This window comes from Ambystoma mexicanum, chromosome 3q, assembly GCF_040938575.1.
Source record: "Ambystoma mexicanum isolate Mex_15411 chromosome 3q, UKY_AmexF1_1, whole genome shotgun sequence".
Classification (NCBI taxonomy): Eukaryota; Metazoa; Chordata; class Amphibia; order Caudata; family Ambystomatidae; genus Ambystoma; species Ambystoma mexicanum.
In genome coordinates this window covers 912,766,087-912,789,131 of record NC_090926.1, presented here as the reverse complement: position 1 = coordinate 912,789,131, position 23,045 = coordinate 912,766,087, and the positions used below count along the sequence as shown (strand labels likewise).

General features: G+C 45.5%; 1 protein-coding gene across 1 annotated transcript in view; it reads left to right on the top strand.

Moving 5' to 3' along the window:
* Positions 1–23,045, top strand: part of RGS9 (regulator of G protein signaling 9) — a 1,220,104-nt gene that overhangs the window by 599,445 nt on the left and 597,614 nt on the right. Inside the window, exon 7 of the mRNA XM_069655056.1 lies at positions 5,427–5,503. Coding sequence (XP_069511157.1) covers positions 5,427–5,503 — 77 coding nt within the window. The remainder of the gene's footprint in view (positions 1–5,426; positions 5,504–23,045) is intronic.

Genomic DNA, 23,045 nt, shown 5'->3' with positions numbered 1-23,045 from the left:
CAGCCTTGAAAGACTTCTGGGGAGGGGTACAAATCAGAGGTACACCCTGTTGAGGTGTAGAAGGAGCCTGAGGGAGGGCAGAGGAGGAAGTAGGAGAGGGCAAGGTAGCCCAGGTGGAGGCAGAGGGGAGAGGAAAGGAAGCCAAAGAAGGGAGAGAAAGGCCAGCGGGAGAAGAAAGGAAATTCATAAGGCGCGAGAAGCGTCTATCAAAGAGGAGAAGGTTGTCCTGAGGGTCTTGGACCAAGACGGTGCCATTCAGGTAAACATTAATTATGACCTTAGAGGAGTGGAAGAGGGCCAAGAGGACCTCCCACTGGGTGCTACCCTTAATTGGAGAAAAGAGAAAGGAGTGAGCACAGAGCTCACATGAAGAGTCCATAGGTCCAGTGAGGGAGCCACAAAGAGGATGTTGGTGAGAGTCTGTCTGGAGGAAGCACTGGTGTAGGTGTCAGCGATAGGGAGGCCAGGGTTGGAGACCAGGATATGCTTTTTGAATGTTTTCCTACCAGACTTAGTGAGAAGAGCATGATAGTCAATAGAGAAGCAGTTTGAAAAGATAGGAGAAACAGAGAGCACCATAGAGTATGTGGGGGAAGAGGATAGTGGAAGAGGGGTGGAGAGAAACAGTGGGGGGAGACACTAGGGGAGGACACAGGGAGGGGTGCAAGCACACGAGGCAGAAAGCAAGACACAGGAGGGGTGCAAGTAGATGAGACAGAAAGGGACAAGGCAAATAGTGGACAAGTTAAACTAAGTGGACAAGAACTCAAATGGAAGAGCAAGCAGAAAACAAGGCAATCAGGTTACCAGGGCATCAAGAAACAAAGCAGTCGCTAAAAAGAAAACCTAAAGTAGTGGGGGCACAGCAGAATACTGACCAATATACAAAGGAGCAGAACAGTTGACAAATGAAACCTAGAAGAAAGTAGAAGGAAGCAGCACGCAAAGCAATACAATGCAAAACAGGGCAGGGGAGTCAATGAGGAAAACACATAACAATATACAAAGAACAGAGCAGTTGGCAAATGAAAACCCTGGGGGAAGGAAGAATCCAACAGAGCACAGAGCAATACAATGCAAAAACAGGGCAGTCAATGAGGATGAAACATAGAAGAGGGAAGAGCACAGCTGAAAACAGCCAATACACCAAGGGATGGGGAAGCAGCTGGAATGAGGGAAGGGGGAGGGGAAGACAAGGGTGAGGATCTGCCAGGAAACGGGGGAGGCACGTGGGTGCAGGACGCTGGAGAAGGAAGGTTGATAGGCACACACGACTGCGAGGTGCGAGGGACATGCAGCTGCGACCACGTGGTCAGGACGCGCAGCTGCGATGAACCAAGGATGGAGAGTGCGAGGAACCCGTGAACAGGCAGTTGCAAGGGACCACTTAGTCAGGGACGTGCTGCTGTGTGCAAAACCAGGGTGGAAGTGTGAGGAGTCATGTGATCAGGGATTGCGTGGGTCCACGCGGGCTAAGGGCGCATGGGCATGGCCGAGGATGGGAGGGTGCTTAGAAGCACGTTGATCACGGAAGTTCAGAGGAACGCGCTGATGCGAATTGTCTGCACTCACTGTCTACGCCACAGACCCCTTCGTCACTAAACACCTGCGTTATTCAACATTGCAGCCTTGTCCTGCAAGGTTTTTGCAGCAGAGGGTCTGAACCTTGGATTTTGTAGGCTTGGTAGCGTGGACGTAACAAACATGTACATCAGGCAGCGTCTCCTGCAAACCTGTGTCGTTCAACACCACACCCTTGTCCTGCAAGGGCTTTGCTGCAGAGGGTCCGAAACCTCAGATTTTATAGGCTCGGTAGCATGGACGTAACAAACGTGTTACATGTAGCTCGGGCAGCGTCTCCTGCGAACCTGCGTTATTCAACACCGCTGCCTTGTCCTGCAAGGGTCTCGTATAGTTTGAGACCAAAAATACCAAAAATGCATCCCAGATTCGATCGGTTCTGCAAATTAATGTACAATTCAAAAGTAAATGTTCTTTTTATTTAGTCCAATAAAAAATACTCCTCAAAGATCTCAATATAGCCATCCACCAATACGCGGATGATACTCAATTGTACATGAGATTAAACAGCATGCAGGACATCACTCGTCTCTGCGATTACGTAGCCATAATCCAGTCCTGGATGTCCTCTCCCTACCTCAATCTAAAACCCTTCATGACTGAATTCGCCCTCATCGGTCTGCCTGCTAAACAACAACCTGTCCAACAATGACTGAATAATAAGCCCCTAGAAAGATTTGATCCACAACTCTCGTACTCAGCAAAATCCTTATCCTTCACCATTGACAGCAGCATGTCCTTCCGGAAACACGAATCCAAGATGGCCTGGCTCTGAATCTCCACCCTTTTCAACATTATACCCCTCATCCTGCTGCAGGAGGCCCTTGTGGTCCTGCATGTCAATGCAGGAAATGGCCTCCTGATAGGGTGCTGAGCTGCTTCCTTGACTCCCCTATAAGCAGTCTGCCACGTTGCAGCATGTCTTACTACAGGTGCATGAAAAGTTCACTGAATCACCCTCATCATACGCAAACTACATTAGCTTCCACTCCAAACCTGGATACTGTTTAAGATTGCATGTATCATCTACAAAACACCTTTTTATACAATGGGTCGACCCCTATTTTATATGTCAACGGGGGCCGCACTCATGGGGCTTATATAGTCACAAACAAAAATAAGTTAGTGTTGGGCGGATTTTGCACTAAACCGTTGAAACATTGTGTGCATTATATTGTAAATGTCTTTATGCCATGTATGCATTCTGTAGTATGTGGTCACTTGAAAGAATTGTAAAAATCACATGTTTTTTTTTTGGGAGAAGTGTTTGAATACATTAATGACATGAAAAAGTAGAGGTCATGTGCAGTATTTGTGTTTACAAACTGCATTGCTCCCAGAGATAAGCAAACTCACCTGCACACGAAGAGGGAGGGGTAGTCCAACACTTGCTTGTTTTTGTTTGTCATCTATAAAGCAATCACGAGTAGCACACCACATATTTAGTGTCCTATGTTCCTTCCGCAACGAATCGACCAACTGGATTGAATCATAACTTGTCCCAAAGAGAGGACCCGCAAACAATCCTTCTCTTGTAACGCACCAAACTTCTGCAACTCAATCCAGGTGTACGCTAAGAATGCCCCCACATTTCTCCAATTTCGCAACTCTAAATCTCTCAAACATGGCTTTTTCAACAACACCTGATCCAGGACTAATTCCAATGGAGGCACTTACCAACACACAGACCTCAACTCCCAGTACTGTGCGTCTGTTAAAAGATGCCAGACCAGAGCTGACTACCCAAACTCCATACAGCACTCTGTTGCTCTCAAGCTAGGTCCGTGCTTTAAACAATAAAATAAAAATAAAAAATAAAAATGTGAAACATCAAGTAACCTCTCCACTCGCCACATCGGACGCCTTTCCTGTGACCTGCATATTTCCTAGCACTGCCAATACATGATTCTTGGACACAGACTGTATCTATGTATTTCTCATTGCTGAGCGCACATGCTTAAGCGCCAGCACACCCCTCCTACAGTGAGAGCAAAATGGTCTTCTGGCCCACACCCCGTTTGTTACTTGCAAGATCTGATTCACGGAAACAAAAAAAAAACAGTCTAACTCTTTGGAAGCTAACTCCAAGGCTGCCAGAGAAGACAGGTGTGGCTTCCAAGCTCCGGTCACAGGATGCTGCAAGATGGCACCGCAGATCTGAGCCAGGATCGTGGCATTACGGAATTATGTATGCCCTGAGCTCCTCCAAACACGTGATTGGAGCTTTCCTCTTCACCCCATTACCATCAAAAGCAAAGCACCCTGGTCGTGGTTGTAAGCTAAAAGTATCCAGTAGTAGAGTGTAGTCTCACTAAACACAGCACCAAAACCACATACCCCCTTTCTCTCCCTTAATTCTGTGTTTGCATCTAAAAGCTGGCCATGGAGAAGGATGGCATGTGAAATATGACAGTATTTGCTAAAGGTTTAGTGAGATGTGTTAACTGTATATAAACTGTCAGGCCATGTGTGATCTGGAGATGTATTCACAGCGAGATTACTTTGTATGAATGCGTCCTTTATTAAGCATGGGCAAGTGTGGAGGTATAGGAAAGTGGGGGAGTGGCAAGAATGTTCCTCCTACCAGGTTGCTCCTGACCTGTCATGAAAGGGTCTAAAAGAGGCAGTTCTATGTGATTTTACTGAAAACGTTTTATTCACGGCATTTTTACCGAAATAATTTACCGGAACAATACTGAATTTAATAATTTAAAAATGTTGGTTCCCCCTCCAAGCCCTCACGTTTCCCCATGTCTTTACACCCCTGCAATCACTGGCCCACCTGTTTTAACACCCTACCCCGACCCATATATACATATTTATTTTTTAATTCAGTATTTTTTCGGTAAACAGTTTTTGGTAAACAATACCTTGAATAAACAATCTTTGGTAAAATCACTGGATACCTTAATGGTCTACAGGAGGGAAGCATCATCCCAAACGACAGCTGGAGCCTTACAGGAATCGGAAAGCCCACACTGCACAGGAATGTTTTGGCCACAGTTGGCCAACTTTCACCCAAAACGAAAAATAATCTATCGTGCTTGGTTGGACTGTGGTTGCATTTCATAAACAAATAAGCCATTTACTTCTATGTTTTCTGGTCTACTTTTCTGAACCACAGAACCCACCTCTACAGACTCTATATGAGGGAGCACAACACAAGCACTATTTGTGTTACCCTGATCTTGGAATTTTCTGAATAGCTCCACTACAAGCTGGTAAAATAGGCTACCGGATTGTGTTCCTGCTGAGATCTGGTTATAACATGGGGGTGTAAATCCCTGCGACTCTGAATTGCTTTTGCTCAATTGAGTTCGATTCAGCAGGTAATGATGTAGGACCCGTTGTTGAAGTATCATCTCATTATTTCATAGGAGCCATGGAGTAATTGATTCACTTAAAGCATTGATAACACGGGGGACAGACATCCATACCGTCATTACTCACGTAAGGGACCTCGTTAATCACCAATGCCACTAAGAACTCTGGCCACCTACACCTGTTGGAGGGTGATTTGGTGGCCCCACTCCTGTCTAGATAAAGCAGTAAAAGAAAGTACAGACTATCTTCACCTTGTGTATAATATATGACATATATACATGCATAGATACATACTCAGAGGTAATTGCAAAGAGTGTTTACACAAACCATAGAAAAATGACTACACAAGCGCCAAGTTTGTGGTGGGGCTTGCATTAATGGTTAAATTAAGGTATACAGTAGCAGGCAACATCCCCCAAAAATGTCTCGATCTATTTACCCTCAAGTGACCATTATGTTATATACAATTCTTAGTGATACATTAGTGTGATATATTTAATTTATTTTCCTTTCTTCCACAGGAGAATTACAGCTTTCTAAACGCAAAGATCAACCACAAGTGGGACTTCGTTGTCATGCAGGCCAAGGAGCAGTACAAGTGAGTGTGCCTCCATTTTGAGCCGTGCAACAGGGGTGCCTCTAGCTAGAGGCCGACTGTACTATAGGGCCATCAAGCAATCTGGCAACATTCTGGTGCCTCTGAAGGTTGCTAGGGTGGAGGCCCATTTAGTCACACGGTAGATCTTCCTGAAGTGGGACCTGTCATTGCAAATTCCCCATAGGTCAGTCTGCCTCTGATTTGGCAAGTGTGATTGTGTCCTGTAGTAGAAGGTTGAATTATTCATCCTAGAGGACCACATCCATCACTGCATACAGGCCTTTTCTGCTGTTTCTGTGTAAAGACAAATGCATGTTGATCATGAAGTAAATGCTTGGGTTATTTGGGGACCTTTTCATGCAATTTGATAGAGCTGTGAGATTCCTTCACTGATGTATAGGCAACTCCATTACTTAAGTGTGTGCAATGTAGTGGCTGACACGCGTGCCTTCCGTGTTGACCCAGGAGACTCTTAGATGCTGCAGTGGGGCAATCTCGCCCTGATGTAACATCCAAGTTGATTGTTCATGTGGAATTCATTGTGTACTCTTTTGGGGTTATTTTGAAGATCTATCCTGGGAGCATTGTATTTTAAATCATGTACTGGGCTAGAGAAAAGTGTGTCATCAAAGTAGCACTGGACATAAGTCTTGTATGAATTATCTAGCAGTTCCAAATATCATGTGCAATTATTTCTTGCGTAGGTGTCAGGTAGCCTTGATCACGTATGATAAATTCATCCTGTCCTTGCCTTAAGACCTTATATGTGGGTTAACATAATGATATGGTTCTATTGTAAATATGGGGACTGCCCTGCAAAGGGATGTTTTCTAAAACACCTGGACTGGATTAAGATGTGACATATAACCCAGGGACACCTGGCAGCAATGATCTTAAATGTATCCTTTTTGAAGCAAGAACGTGGTCGGAAGTGCTGAAAATATAAAATATTCCTCCATTTGTATTGGCTGGCAGAGGTGACATTAGCCACCTGTACGAATAATGGTGTGTAGATATAGTATATGTGGGATTGGCCTTTTTCTGTGCAAGTAGCGTCACCAGTAGAGCATTCTCTGTATTATCAAAACTGTATCACTTTCGAGTGGTTAAGTCTCTGCCGGTAAAAACAGCTGCTTGAATGGTAATGCCTTAAATGGCTATTATCTAAATTCATGTCACAGTAAGATGATGTTGTTTAGAGGAAGTAAAAGGTTGATTTCAGCCACCTGATTTATATACAATACTGCATCCCAGCACATAACATTGGATGAAACAGCCTCATTCTGAATGCTTGGTGGTTTTTCTGTCATAGTTCAGCAAAAATACTACCAGCCCTGATTACCGTTACCACCAATTGGCAGCATGGCGGTTTTAATACCCATTTTTGGGGTCCATAGGAGTGGATTGAGGATTTGTCGGATGTACTGCAGGTGGGAATTTCATCCATATGGTGAATATGACACTTTAGGCCATTAAAGTGTAGGATTTACCTCCAACAACAGAATTAATGGCAATTTTACCTCACCACAGAACAACGAGTTTGACCTTGAAGTTCAGGATTTATCTTGAGCAATGGTAAATCCTCCACTTCAATGTCAACCTCGTTATTTGTTGGTGCAGTAAAACTGGCAGTAATTCTGTTACCAGCAAAAAAAGTGGCGTTAACGAAATTACTCACGAAAATGCCCTGTACCTGCAACATCTAATGAGGCCCAAACTACTTAGCAGTGTCCTTGTCAGGATTGGGGATGCCCTCACCTGTGTCTTTGCTTGAGGGGTCTTGCTCTGTGTGGATCCCTTGCGGGTCTTGTGCTTAGTCCGTGAGTTGTGGAGATAAGGGTAAGACTGTCCAGGCTTCAGGCCGTGTGACCTCTGGAGCAGAAAGCCAAGATTATTACACAGGAGGAAAAAATCTCCCCCCTGAAAGGGGAAGGGAAAAACCTATGGAGTTCAATGACGTCCTCAGAAGTCAGAGACCGATAGATAAACAAGATGACCAGGAGAAAATAGCCAAATTCCAGGAGCAAGACAAGCAAAATCAAAAAGGAAAAAATGCAGCTCAAGGAAAAAACAGACAGCAGACAACAAACAACACAGCAGCAGGGAAGACGAGAGGATCCAGGAAGAAACAAGGTAAGGACAAAACAAAGGAATGCAAGAAGGAGAGCGCTGAGCAGGGAAAAATATACCTGCGTTGAGACACGCGGACCCAAAGGTCACAACGTCTGTTAAACTGAACAACCAGAAGAAATGGAGGCAGCATACGGTTTTGGCACAAACACTAGACTGCAGCAAGTGCTTCCATAGGAAATAGCATGGGCAATCTTGGAGAAAGAAATGGCACCCGCGAATCACGGAGAGCGTTGCTAGGCTGACCAAAGGGACCAGGCACAGCGATTCATGACAGTCCGTGTGTTTAAACTTAAATGTTGTTTCCACTGAAGCATGCACGAAGAAAAGAAAAGACATTGGGCCTCATTACGAGCTTGCCGGTCCAGATACAACAGTACCGGTAAACTTGCCGGTACTGTTGTATCCGGACCGGCAAACTCTGCATTGCGCTCGTGGGTGCCTTTCATTTCACCAGGTCTGACATGGCGGAATGAAAGGCACCCGCGAGCACAGTGTGTCAGATGCACAGGCACTGTTATATGCACAGGCACAGGACCCTATGGGGCTCAAATGGGAATGGGGAAGAATTTTTTCTGGTCCCAGTAATGGGCAAATACCGGGTCTGACAACGCCGTAATGCCCCAGTAATTGGCCATTTCTGGGCGCCGGAAAAAATTAATTACAGGCACGGCTACCGTCAGCCTCGTAATGAGGCTCATTATGCCTTCTTACAAGTTGGCCGGCAAACTGCCCCTACCATTTCCGCCACCTGATATACCGGAATTACTGGGATATTACAGGTGGCGGAAAGGGCTGTAAACTACCATTTTATGGAGACCATTGAGTTCCATAATTTAGACCGGTAATTGCAGCATTAATTTGCCATTAGGGGCCTGATTTACCTCCAGCCGTTTGCTTATTACATCAGCAATTTTTCTGGACCGGCAAAACTGTAATGAGGCCCATTGTTCAGTGTCCACCTGTGAAGCAAGTTTCCTCTCATTTGTTTTGATGGGGATACATTAGAGGGAAGACATGCCATCATTTGATTTGATTAAATCCAAGACGGTGCAGTGAAATAGGTAATCTAAAATAATCTGCAGAAATCAATGCAATCCAAGTGATACATAGGAATCTGACGTAATCAACACTTTTTTCAAAATAATCAGATACATTTTGAGGTAATCTGAAGCAATCTAAAATGAGTATCAAAGCAGTTCAAAGAAATCTTAAGAAGTATTAAGTATTTTAATGGTAAAATTAAGTACTAAGAAAGTAATCTAAAATATTCCCAAATCATTTAAGTAATATAAATGTAATTAGAAGTAATGTTAACACCTTCTGAAGTACTCTGACGTAAAGTAATGTAATTCCAGGAAATCCAAAAGGAAATTGATGTATTCTGGTGCCAATTTGATAATAATCCAAAGTGATCTGAAGCAATGCAGAAATAATTTGAAGTAATCCGTAGGAATATGGAGTTAACTGAAAGGAATCTGAAGTGAGACTTTGCCACACTTGATGATTTCTTGCAAATGACTTAGAGTTACGGGCATGTGAATAGTAATACACATTGGTAGAGAGGGTAGTTTTGCCTGTGGTATAGGTTGTTATTCAGTGTAAATATTGTAGAATGAGGTGACCAAATTTATTTATTTATTTTGTATTGAAAAAGTAACGACGGGGAGCAACATAACATTGTAGTATTTCTTTTGTAAAGAAAAGTTAAAGCCTAGCGTGGACAAGTTACTTTCAGTGGGATGCACCTATGTCTTTGCATCAGTGTATACGCACTGCTGAATTCCATTCATGTTGAGCCCAGGTTCCCCTAGCCTTATTTTCTCTATGGCGCCTTACACTTTTTTACATCTGTACCCAGACAAAAGAGCAAAACAGATACAAATGTCACTGAATGTTATAATCCTAAAATAATGTGTATAGGTGGAACATGTCTGCCTATAGAAAAATCCAAACCATTGGCTTTATCAGGGTGTGCTTCTTCAGTTGAGCCCCCAAGACCATCATTTGAAATCTGATTTCTTAAAATGTATTTCAGTAGATACATGTTCCTCCCTAACAAACTCACTGACACATTTCCTCCCTTACCTATTATTCAAAGGTCCTTGAGCGGGTTGGCTTCAACTGAATGATGGTCTTTGAGATCCACTTTAATCACTTTAATATGACTTCCGTAGTAAACAGTCCACGCGACTGCACTCATGCATGTCTCCAACCTTCTCTATAATGCTCACCACTCAAAATTATCTTCGATACTCTCTGCCACTTTCTCTGCCGTCCACTCCTCTTTCCTGCTCACTCTCCAGGATCTTGGGTTTTGCAAATCTGCTCTTGCCGGATCGCTTCCAACCTGGAAGGTTGAGTCTTTTAAATGGTCTTGAACTGGCAAACCTCTGTCACCATCCCTCACCCTGTCTGCCTCCCCCAAGGATCAGTCCTCAGATCTCTGCTCTTTGCTCGTGATACCTCTGGCCTCCGAAGACTTATCATGTCCTTTGACTTTCACTATCTCCTTTTTGGTTATGATAATCAAATCTTTTCCTCTTTCCCTCCTTCACCCCAGACATCTCGGAATGGATTATGAACTCTTTAACTGCCATTCATCACTAGATGGCTCTATGCTGCCTCATGCTGAACTCTTAAAAAAGGGAAGCCATCTTTCTCCTGGCGTTCAATGCCATACGGAGCCGCCCCTCTCCTATCTCCTCCCTGACCTTCTTGCTCCCTTCCCTAAAGGGGGGAATTTGGGGGTCAACGATTCATCAATACCACTCCCGCTGCTGCTTGTATTGACCTCCTCATCATTTGGAAAATGTGCACTTTCTTTACCAACCACTTTACAAAAACCCTAATCTCCAACTCTTGTGGTCAGCAAACTGGACGATTGCTGAAGCCTACCCATCGGCCTTCCTCTCTACTCCTTCCTCCTTCTAGATCAAGTCCTCAACTTTGCTACACACACTCTCTACAACCTACCCAGATCATCCTCCACTTCTGCATACCAAAAACATGCTGATTGGCTCTCTGTGTACAACTACTCTCTTTTCAAGTTCCTTCTTCTAATCTACAAAGTCATCAATGCTCTTGCTCTTCCTGTCTGATTGTATCTGTTTTGTATATTATTATCTCTACTCACCATCTAGTTCCCCCCCCCCGGTCCTCCTCTGCACTCAACCTCACTGTCCTATACCTTCCCTGTGCCAACTCTAGCATCCGCCCTTTTTTCCCTACTTATCCTGCTCCACTGGAATCTGACACTCATCACAATTAAAGGCAACCCGTCCGAGATCTCTTCAAAGCTCGGCTGAAACTTCACTTACTTGCTAAAAGGGGAGCTTCCCCTGCTCTCTGCCCATCCTACCCACCCGACTGCCCCTCCCTCCAGTGGCACTAAATAATGGAATTTTGAATATTTATATAGTACTCCTCTAATTTGAAACACTTGCCCCCTTAGGTTAATGTTACCTTTCTAAGTCACCTATTTATATATGCACATCTTGTTCTGTTTCTTTTGTTTTGTCCCTGCTATATGTTGCACCCCATAAACTGGCTCCCACCTTGTTCTTATCTCTGTTTCGTGGAAATCCCTGGGCCACATGTAATTGTATTATTATAAGTCCTTTCTGTTTGAAATCGATATCCCCGTACTGCAAATAAATGCAAATACAAACGTGGGCTAGTCAGATTAGGCACGTGGGCCAGTACCTACCCCCTTTCTTGTGCACACATACATCTGTGGTTCATTCCTTGACATGTAATTAAGAGCAGCATGCCTTGGTAGCATTTTGAAAGTGCTTTCTGAATGCATAACCTGCTAGGATAATCCTTGTCTTCCATCTGAACGATTGTGCATATTTGCACATGTGTGGTGCAGATTATAGTGCTCATCGAATTGCCATTGTAACTAAATAATTATATTATTATTGAAATGTTTAGACTTCAATTATTTCTGAAAAAGTGAGTGACTGAGCTTACATGAGCAAATCAATATCTCTGACTGAGGCGTACATAAAATAAACACTGGCAAATGAAGCAGTTTTTGGCTTTGCTAGAGGGAACTGCTTCTGTCCGGGATGCCTCCTGCCATGTCCCAGCCAAAACAACCAGAGAGTTGGCCAGCTTGCTGATTGGGGGCAATGGGTTTTGACTATGAAGGACAAAGGCCGACTGTGGCCAGCAATGCTTGACTGCGTCCATAGTGTTTTTGATGGTTTACCATGTTGGCAGTGGTTGGCCCTGAATGGCTATGGTTAGTTATGATTGACTATGGTTGGCGATGGTCAGCAATCAGCAGAATGGTCAGCAATGGTTGGCAATAGTTGTCAATTGTCAATCATTTATGGCAATTTATGAGGAGGATAGGTTGTGATTGGTGAGGGTCAGCAATGCTCGACATTGCTCAGCCGTGGTCATCTATGGTTGACGATTGTTGACTATGCAGCCGTCCAGTGTGCATGCCCACTGATTGACCCTAAAAAATGTACGATACGAAAAATGCCAAATGCCTGTCTGTTAAATGGCTACCAACTGAGACACAAAGCAATGCAGTTAAACAACGCTTGGGATCTTATTCTGAGCCCCATGCAAAATAAGAAAAGTGTACTTCCGTGATGGAACATAACTTTTCTTATTTACTCCCCATTCTATGCCTGCCTAAAATTCCCACCCTTCGCTCAATGTCTGCATGGCAAAAGTAGTTGGGGAGGAAGGTTGATATCGAGAAGACACCACTATGTAAGGATGCCCGAGGCCAAGGGTATTGTTGTATAGAACACTCTTCTCCACAGTGGGTCAGCCCATTTGCTTCGACATCTAGCAAGGGTAGGTGGTGACTAAGGTGTGCGGCCTCCCCCCACCCACACATGCCTGGTTGCTGCTATTTATACGAGTCAGTGGCCATGTTTGCCATGCACATTAATGACTGGTGGGGCTAAGGTGGTGCAGAGACGTAGCCAAGGCAGGAAATGAGCGGGCAAGGCCCATCCAAAATCTGTAAATGCCCACTCAGCAGTGGAAGAGGAAACAACCAAGACTGTCTCCTGTTTCAGCAACTCTGGGAAGTGGAATCCTGGCATGCGACTGATGACAACGCATTGCCTGGAAATGGCGAGGAGGAGAAGGGTATTTCATTTTCCAGGGGCATGAAGAAAGTTGAGAGACATGAGGCTTGATTGACAGGGGCCAATAATGTACTTATAAGCAGTGGCGTAACACAAAATGTGGGGGTCCCCCTGCGAGCCATGCTGAGAGGGCCCCCCCCCCTAACTCGGCAAAAAATCAGGGGTCACGCCACACTCTGGGCCGGCCTAGATTGTCACGCTTCCGCAATATACACAAACGTGCTGCTGAAGAGGTATGCCACACACTGCACTAGGAGCAAGTAATACATATGTATTTTAATGCAATATTCAGCACACTTTCTGAGAAAAATTGGCCATAAAGCCACAGTGTTTGCAATTGTTTTGTAGGGTAACACCAATACAATACATGTAAGTCAACAACAGTGCACAGGAACATTAATGCTTTGCTATTAAAAATGCCATGCCACAATGAAAACATGTCCAACTGGCTGCAGAATGTAGACCAGTGTAGACACTTAATAACATTACAGTAAAGCATGCCAGGCCACATTTAGACATACCTAGAATGGTTGCACCAAAATGCCAATCAAAGCAATAACATTCATCAAGAAGAGAGCACACATTAAAGCCCGCGTCTCTGCGGCTTCTACCAACACAGCCGAACTCTTTAAAATCTGCAAGGAACTGGTCAATTCCTGTTGTAGTCTCTACCTCTCCTGTTCCCTCCAAGGCCCTCTAGCCTCCCACTTCTCTGCTCAATCCTAGGACATCCTGTCCTCTATCTCCTCTTCCTCTCCCTCTTTCTCTCTCGGACCCCTTTGGCCATCTCTACCTCTACCCCTCCTTTTTCCTATTTCTCTCTGACAACACCTGACAAGGTTTCTAGACAAGTCGGATCTATGAAAGCGTCATCCAAACAAGTGCTCCCCTGCTCCTCCAGAACCATCAAGGACCATGTTGACACCCTCGGTCCAGCCTTGGCTGATTTCTGTAATCACTCTTTAGCCACTGGAACGTTCCCCTCTGGACACAGTCAACAACGCCATCCTGATCAATCGACTCCATGAGAACCTGGGCATCACGGATCAGGCCCTGGAGTGACTGACCTCCTTCCTCTTGACCGCCCCCCACCATGTCCAACCTGGTCCCAATCTCTCTGCCACCTCTCTCTACCTGTGGTGTTGCCCAGAGCTCGATACTCTCACCCTGGTTTTTCAACCTCTACTTGGCCCCTTTGGCCCACCTGATCTCTACCTTCTCCTTTAACTTTTTGTGTTATACGGATGACTCAGCTTTCCTTCAGGCTCCCCTCAGCCTCCTCGCCTCTCTCGCTCATTCCTGACTGTCTATCAATGATTCAGGATTGGTGCGCCTCCAAAGATCTCTGCCTTAATGCCAGTTAGAAGGAGATCCTTCTCATTGGGAACCTGGCACCAGCTTTCCCTCTCTCACTCTGGCCATCCGCCTTGGGCCCTCTTCCTTCACCTTCCTGCGAGGCAAAAAACCTTGGTGTCATCTTCTATGCCACTCTCTCTTTCTCTCCTCACATCTCGGATGTCACCAAGAAGTTCTACTACCAGCTGCTCCTCCTCAAAGCGACAAATCCCTGTCTCACTTTCCACCAGAAACTCACTGTCTTCAGAGCCCTGGTTCTCTCTAGGCTGGACTACTGCAACAGCCTCTTTGTGATTCCTCTACTCTCCGTCATCTGCAACTAAACCAGAACAGGACTGCAAGGCATATCCTTGGCCTCAAGCCGAGGGACCATATCTCTCCAGCCCTGAAATCTCTCCACTGGCTCCCAGTGGCTGCAAGGATAAAGTTCAAAACCCTTTGCATTGTTCACAAGGCTTTCTGGGGACGGGGCCCGCACTACATCCAACTCTCTCTTCCAAAATACCTTACTTCTCGAGCCCTTCACTCAGCTACGTCCAACTCTCTTAGGGTTAGAGGCTTCTCCAGACAGAGAGTGGGGATAGATCTCTCTCCTCTGCTGGTGCCGCCCTCTGGAATGGCCTCCCTGCCCCTTCAAACTTGAGCCCGACCATCTGAAGTTTCTAAAGCAGATAAAAATGTTCCTTTTCTCCTCTGCTTTCTCTCTCTCCCTCCCACGCTGACCTACCTGTCTGCTGTACCGACCAGTGGCTTGGATACCCTCAGAGTCTCTCTGAGTCCAGGCTCTTTATTGATCGGTCACCCTGTCTCCGTGTGTACCATGGATTTAGGGGCTGTAAATGTAACCCTGCAGCCCCTTGTTCTCCTTGCACTACCCATAGCAGCGCTGCCCTGGCTGCACTTACTCAGAGCATTACACCTCTCCCCTCTTCCTTGCACTTCCCCGGCCCTTTCCTCTTGCACCTCTCGTTCTCACAATGACACAAGGCATAGTGAGATTGTTTGTCTTGTCCTCCCTCTATCTTCCCTCCCTTGTCTTGTCGCGCATAGAATCACTTGTGCACAGGCGCGTTGTAAATTACTTTTATCATATCATTTTATCACAGATGCCCAGAAAAATATACAATGCCGCAGTAACAAATGGCTAGACTGGCCGCACCCAAATGCCAATCTAGCCAGGTAATTACATTTAGCAGGACTGCTTTATCAGAAATTCCCAGTTAAAAGAAAGTCATATCAAACTGAGGAATGACTAGACTGGCTGCACAAAAATGCCTCTCTAGCCACTAATACCTCATATCATGCCTGCTTAGCCTGGATATCGACAACCATTATGATTTATCGCACAATCCCGCCCCCCCCCACACATCCCCTCTCCCTCCCACCCCCTACCCAAACCTCAAAAATCAGCTCCTTGGCCAAGAATTACCTCCTTGTCCCAGAGCTTACAAATGAGGCTCCTTGCCTCATAGGTAAGTACTGGGACGAGGAAGAGTGGGACTAGGATTAATAAAGATTACAGGTAGCTAAATCAAGCATTACCTCCATGTACCTCTACCTCATCCCAGTACTTGTGTGTGAGGCAGAGTACACAAGTACTGCCTCATACATAAGTACTGGGACGAGGAAGAATAGGGCTAGGAGTAATCAAGGCATTACACACAAGTAGTGGCACGACACCATTGAGTTGACTGGGCTTCAGCACTCCCCCCCCTGACATTTTGGGCTATGTTGACTCGACCTAGCTGACCTTTAGAGCAGTTGCCAGACAGAACAGGACACAGATGTTAAATGGCACCTGGGTTTTGCTGTTAATAAGGGCCCAGCAATTACCAATGAAAAGCATTTCACTGCTAGTACCTCCATTCAAATGTCAAATTTTTTAGGCAATTGAAAAATTGCGTTGTGGACCTAGTACTTGCACGCCAGGGGAGTGATTGGAAGGGTAGAGAGGGAATAAGAGACTTAAAGGAGAGAGTTAACTGCTTGTAACATTGAAGCTGCACTAAAATAGTCTAATTAAAATGCGTAAAGAAATTAGATGTCCCCACACAAATAAGTTGCCCCTCCCCACCAACTGTGAAGTTAGCGCCTCTCCCAAAATGTGAAGGGTTATCCCCCTGAAATGTAGGTTTTGTTGTGCCCCTGTACACAACCACACACACCAATCATCATATACACACCCAGCCATCCATACATTTAAGTGTGCACTCTTTCACCGTACAGGCACACCCAAACAGCCATCCATACATTTAAGTGTGCACCCTTTCACCATACAGACACACTTAGGCAGCAACCTGTCCATTAAGTGTGCACCCTTTCACCATACGGGCACACCCAGGCAGCCACCCATACGTTTAAGTGTGCACCCTTTCACAGTACACGCAGACATGCAAACCCAGCGACCCATACATTTATGTGCACTCTTTCACCCTACACTCACACAGGCAGCCACCTATACATTTAAGTGTGCACCCTTTCACCACATACTCACACACACACACGTCATGGGGTTGAGGGGAGCACTATCACTTCAAAAAGAAATTAGGGCTCATTACGGGACTGGCAGTAACCGTGCCGGTGCTACCGGCGGGTTGCCCCCAGACCCATAAAAAATGACCGGCACCTGACTTCCCAGTGCCACCGGGCTCTTTCAAGTCCAGTGGCAGGGAAGTCAGGTGCTGGTAATTTCGGTAATCCCCATTCGTGTGGAGTCCAATAGGACTCCACGCGAATGGGGACACGGAAGCACCGGCACGGTTGTTAATGGTGCCAGTGCTTCTGTGACGGGTCTGCCTACCGTGGCCGCTGTGCCCGGCAGGGTCAGACCTGTCGGGCACAGCAGCCCCAGCAGGTAGACCTGTAATATGCCAGTCCGGAAACAACGGTGCTGGTAAGATTACCAGCACCGTAGTTTCCGGGCCGGCATGGTCAGAATGAGCCCCATTGTTTCTTTTTGAAGTCACTCTAACTTCATTAATTAATTATTCAGTTAAGGACCGAACCATAACAGAAATAATGTATTTATGAAGGCAGAGTGACTTCAAAAATAAACTAGTTATTATTGAAGTCATAGGGCTCCTCCCGACCCCATGACATGGAGCCCTCCAGCCTAGGGTCTTCCATGTCATGGGTTGGGGGGCGCCCTCAGCCTTCAAAAAGAGTTTCTTTTTGTAGTCACTCTGCCTTCGTAAAGAAATGATTTCTGTTACAGAAATAATTTCTTTATTAATGCAGAGTGAATTCAAAACAAATTTTTTTTTTTGGGTGAGAAAAAAAAAAACGCTTTTTCCCAGGACATGTGCTGGCGGGGCCCCTGTTACGCCAGTGCTAATAAACCCAGGAATCTGAAAGACCAACCTGCAGAGCAGTCAGGCTCACACGTCCCTGGCTCTCTGCACATGTGTCTGGCTCTAGTTTAGGGGTTTAAAGGCCAGGTTTGCTTGGAATTCACTCACTTACTATGGAGCCGACTCCATACGGTGAAAGTCATGGCTAGGGTAATATGCGAGAGGGGTCATGTGGCAAGAGAAGTGGTCTATCACATGTGTGCTTATCCTGACAAGTGACTGACTGTCAACTGGCCTTACAGAGGGTCAGCTTGTTGACATATTTCCCTATCAGCCATTCATTTCAGTAGAGGAGTATAGTTAGGGGAAGTGACTAGAGGCATAGCGTGGCAGTATCAGCACGGCCAGTCACATGCTAGCCACCCGTGACAGGTGACTGACTCCCAAGCTTTTCAGAGGACCAGCTTGTAATGGAAAATCCCTGCTTCCCTATGGCCTAGTCTGTCTCTGGTGGGTGCTAAGGCAAGGGGTGGGGGGGAGAGGCCAGGGGACTACTGTGGTGAAGTACTAGGATGTAGGTGGCATGACTGGCCAGAGAGAGTGCTTCCAGCAGTTAAATGGACAGAATGTCCATCCTGGTATCAAGAATGGAAGAACCTTTCCCAATCCTAGAAGGAGGAATTGCACCCACAGTCTTAATGGCAGGACCTTAGGCTACCTCAATAGCTTTGAAGAATTCATTGAGAATTCTGTGGTTGTATTACATTAGGTGTTTGGAGGTCAGTGCCCTTCCCCACATTACATTCACAATGACAAGTTCCATTAAACTGCCACTCACTCCAATAGAGGAGGCCCAAGTTTAAACTTTTAGAACAATTCTAATTCCCACGGTCAGATGCTAGTCTTGAGTGCTGCGCTTCGATGCCCTTGAATGACCAATGTAGACCAATCTCTAGCCGTGAAGGGAATTTGCGCGACAAAATGATTGTGTCCTTGCGCGCCACCACGCTGATTGCAGCAGGAAGCCACCAGTCACTCCAGTGAATAATCACCAACTCCAGTGTCAGTATAGCAGGAGTAAGTTGGTAAAGTTGCACAATCAATATTTGATTTGATATCACAATATGTATTTCCTAGACTTCAGGACTGTGCAGCACTGAGTGTCTAAAACCAAGTGAAGTCAAGGATGATAATCTACATATCATGCCTTTTCTATAGCACTTTATCTCAGTGTATGCTGAGTCAGCATTACTGGGTTTCAAACAAGTGGCTGCAGGAAGCACAGACATCTCTGAACCCAATGCTTAACCCACTGAGCTGTTTTACCATGCTGCCTTCTGCTTTTATTCTAAGAAGCCAACAACAAAAAGCTCTTGCCAGACTGGCCTACATAGCAAGACCATTTCCTAAAAGCCCAATGCCTCGGGAAGGCTAGTAGCAGGGGTAAGGTCAATGACGTGTCACTAGCCCGGCTTAATTGGATCTTCCCTGGCTACTCAACATATCAACTCTTTGGAGACACCAGGGTTAGTCGGAATATTTCCCAGCCCAGAGGTGCACTGGGAACCAAAAGATGCCCTGGAAATAATGCTTAAAGTGACCCCATATTACACATTTTCAGCACTATGAGAATATTAGGAAATAAAATAGGTCACCACACAAAAGAGGCCCAGGGTGCAGAGGCCTACCGGAAAATCTTCCCAGTTCCCCATAGGCCAGTCCACCTCTGTTACAATCTTTGTTTCTTGCATAGTGCTTGTAAATGTATCCCAATTATTGCATTGGGGATTCAGGAAACTGCCCAGATTAGATTTGAATGGCTGTGCGGGCCAGCTGGGGTGGGATGCAGCTATCCTCAGCTAAGGTATCTAAGCCACATTAGTGAGAAAGCCCTGCCTTTCAAGGTTTCCAGCCACCTCTGAGAGGCACAGAACGTTGCCCGTCCTCAAAATACAAATGTTGAGGCTTCAAGATCATCCGAATGGGCAGTGGGAAATCAAAAAGAAAAACAATCTTGATTGCAGCGCTCATTAATGGCATGAGGGAATGCATTGACCTTTTAAACATGTTTCCCTTCTCAAGCGCTCTGCCTTTGACTCTACCATTTTGGAATGTCTCTACAGTAGCATTATTGTTTTTTATGCTGGGTTCCACTCATTAGACACTTAGGGCCCCATTCGTGGACTTTATTGCACGGTTCAAAGTGACTTTGCACTGCTGAAAACTGCCTTTGTACTGCAAAAATGAGTATGCACTGATTTTGCACGGACTTTACACAGTTACATGAATCAGGATTTGTGTTGGCAGAGCAAAGTCAGTTTCAGCAGTGCTAAGTCACTTTGAAACGTACACAAAGTTCCATGAATCAGGCCCTATGCGTTTAAACGTTTGGACACATTACACACTGAAAAACATTTGCTTGAAATGTAACTTCTCAATGAGGAAAACTACCTCTCGGTGCTTTGAGCATGTGTCTGTTTTAATTTCCAATGTATGCCCTTCAGATGAAGGGGCCTTGCAAGACTGAATTCCTGGCATACTTTTTTGCAGCTAATGGGGTTGAAATTAGGAGAATCCCTTGTCTTTTTTCCCATGTAAAAGTGATGTCCAGCAACAAACAATAAAAACTTAGCATTTACATTTCCTCTTGTTCATATACCTGCTGTGATGATGCTGTGGCTAACATGCGATATGTACAGCATGGGGCAAATAGAAAGTCCCGCATTGAGTCAATATGAGATATTTTAACCTATGCATGCCTTTCTATGTACCCATCTGATAAAAATCCCTGTTCATCCCAAGTCCTAATTAGGTGGTATTTTAGAAACAAGTGGTATTGAAAAAAAACATGTTTTTCCATTACATTATACTCATAACAAAGGCCCTTTGTTCCTTTATTTTCCCTTTGCACATACTGAGCTCTTCTTTTTTTTCTCTAAGCGCTGTATGCTAGGTGTAAATGTTACCAAATAAAATAATACTCAATGATTTGGCTTTGGAAGGATGAAAGGAAGGAACGTCGATTCACCAAAACGCCTGGGTAGCGCAAGTGACATCACAGACCTGACGACATCACAGGAAGTGATGTCACTGGATCTTTGACCCTGGCAGCATCAGTCCCTCTTCAGCCCTAGTGACATTACCGAAAGTGGCTGGCGGGAGTAAAATAAGTACATAAACACAAACATTTTAAAATACCAAATATGTACTGAAGCAGACAAGAATATTTCAGATACCAACTACATTTTAACAAGGGTGCTGCCTTCATATGCCGTGGATGGAGTCATGATATAGTAGGGTTAGACCCAATAGTACAACACAGGCCGAGGCAATATAGGCTCCACTATCAGGTTCGCTATTTAAAGATTTGAATATATCTTTAAGCAATAAATATGACAGAGCATTGAGCAATTGTGGGTTGTGTTGTACCTGATTCTTGCTGATATGGACTCAGACAAGCTTACATTGATGGGAAGCCCAGTGAAGATGCACAACAAAACAGGCCCAGACTGGCCTATACGGCAAAAGGGCAATGCTTGATTCAAGAACCGAAACTGGTAGTGTAGGCCAGTTTTTCTGTTCAAAGTGTGGCCACATTTTGGCCAATGTGGGTCAGTTTGATGAGTTATTTCACTATGTGGCTAGTAGCATTGACCATTGTTGCTGAATAAATATTCTTTAAATTGCACAATTTTCATCACATTTCATAAAAAACTCCCTCTTGGTTACAATTCTAAAAGTCTGTTACAAATGGAATGAGTTGCCATTTGCAACCGTGGGCCACTTTTTTATTGATGCCTGAGACAATTTTATTCCCCAGTCCGACCCTGCAACAAAATGACAATTGTAAAAATGGGAAAGATATACAGAGAATATCATTCAAGCTTGTATCTCTGCGGCATCTAACAACTCGGCCGAACATTTTAAAATCTGCAAGGAGCTGGCCAACCCTGCTGCAGTCTCTACCCCTCATGTTGCCTCCCAGGCTCTTTGTAATTCCCTTGCCTCTCACTTTATCTAAAAAAAACAAGACATCCTGCCCACCCTCTCTAACCATACCCCTCATCTCCCCTCTCCATCTGTGCTTGCTGACCCTCCATCAGCCACCCCCCACCCTCCTTCTCGTCCTTTCCTCTTTTCTCCCCTGATGAGATCACTAGACAAGTCTGATCTATGAAAGCCTCGTCAAAACAGGTTCATCCCTGTTCCTCTAAAACCATCATGGACCACATTGACACCCTCGCTCCAGCACTTGCTGATTTTTGCAACTATTCCGTTGCCTCAGGATTCTTCCCCTCCCCTCTGAAGCACTACCTTGTGCATCCTCTTCTCAAGAAACCACAGCTGAACCTTCTTGTCCGGCTAACTATCGCCCAATTTCCATTACTCCCTTTCAGGGCAAACTCCTGGAAAAGTTGGCCATCTCTCAGCTTAACCTTGATTCCAATTCTGTTGGCTGCCTCCATGACCACCAGTCTGGCCTCAGAGCTGCCATAAGTATGGAAACTGCTCTCCTGAACATCCGTGAAGATCTGCTCTCCAATCTAGACTCTAACATTCCCTCTGTCCTCATCCTCCTCAATCTCTCTTCTGCCTTCGACAGAGTCAACCATACCATCCTGCTCAATCATCTCCGTGATAACCTGGGTATCACTGATCAGGCGCTGGACTGGCTGACCTATTTCCTCTCTGATCGACCCTCCCAGGTCCAACTTGGGTCCTTCCTATCATCTATCTTCCTCTCTACCTGGGGTGTTCCCGAGGAGTCTAACCTCTCGCCCTGGCTTTTTAACCAATACCTGGCAACTCTCGGCAACTGCATTGCCATTTTTTGCTCAAATTTCCCGTGCTACGCTGACGACACTCAACTCATTTTCAGGGTGCCCTCAGCCACCTTCTCTCCCCCTCTCATCTCTGAGTGCCTAACTGCCATTCAAGATTGGTGTGCCACCAATGATCTTTGTCTGAATGGAAGCAAGATGGAGATCCTCCTCATCGGCACACCTTCACCATCCTTTCCCCTCACTCTCTGGCTGGCCTCCCTTGGGCCTCCTCCTACCCCCACCTGCGAGGCTAAGAAACTCGGGGTCATCTTTGACTCCATACTTTCCTTCTCCGTCCACACCTCTGATGTCTCTAAAATGTCAAACTTTCTACTGCACCTCCTCAGAGGTACTCTGCATTTCCTCTTCTTCCCCCAGAAGCTCATTCTCCCGAGCTCTGGTTCTCTCTAGGTTGGACTATTCTAACAGCCTCTTTCTAAATCTACCTGCCTCTACTCTCCGCCCTCTGCAACTAATACAGAACAGGACTGCAAGACTTGTCCTTGGCCTCAAGCCCTGGGATTGTATCTCTCCTGCTCGGAAATCTCTCCATTGGCTCCCACTGGATGCAGTGATTCAATTCAAAACCCTCTGCATTGTCCACAAGGCTTTCTGGTGCCTGTGTCCAAAATACCTTCAGCTATCCCTCCGCAAATATCTCCCCTCTCAAGCTCTTCACTCCTCTACCTCTAATTCCCTCAGGGTCATTTGTTTTTCAAAGAAACGAGCTGGGGGTAGATCTCTGTCTTCGGCACGGACCTCCCTCTTGAACAGTCTCCCTGCCACTCTAAAACTTGAGGAGAATCATCTCCGGTTCCGGAAG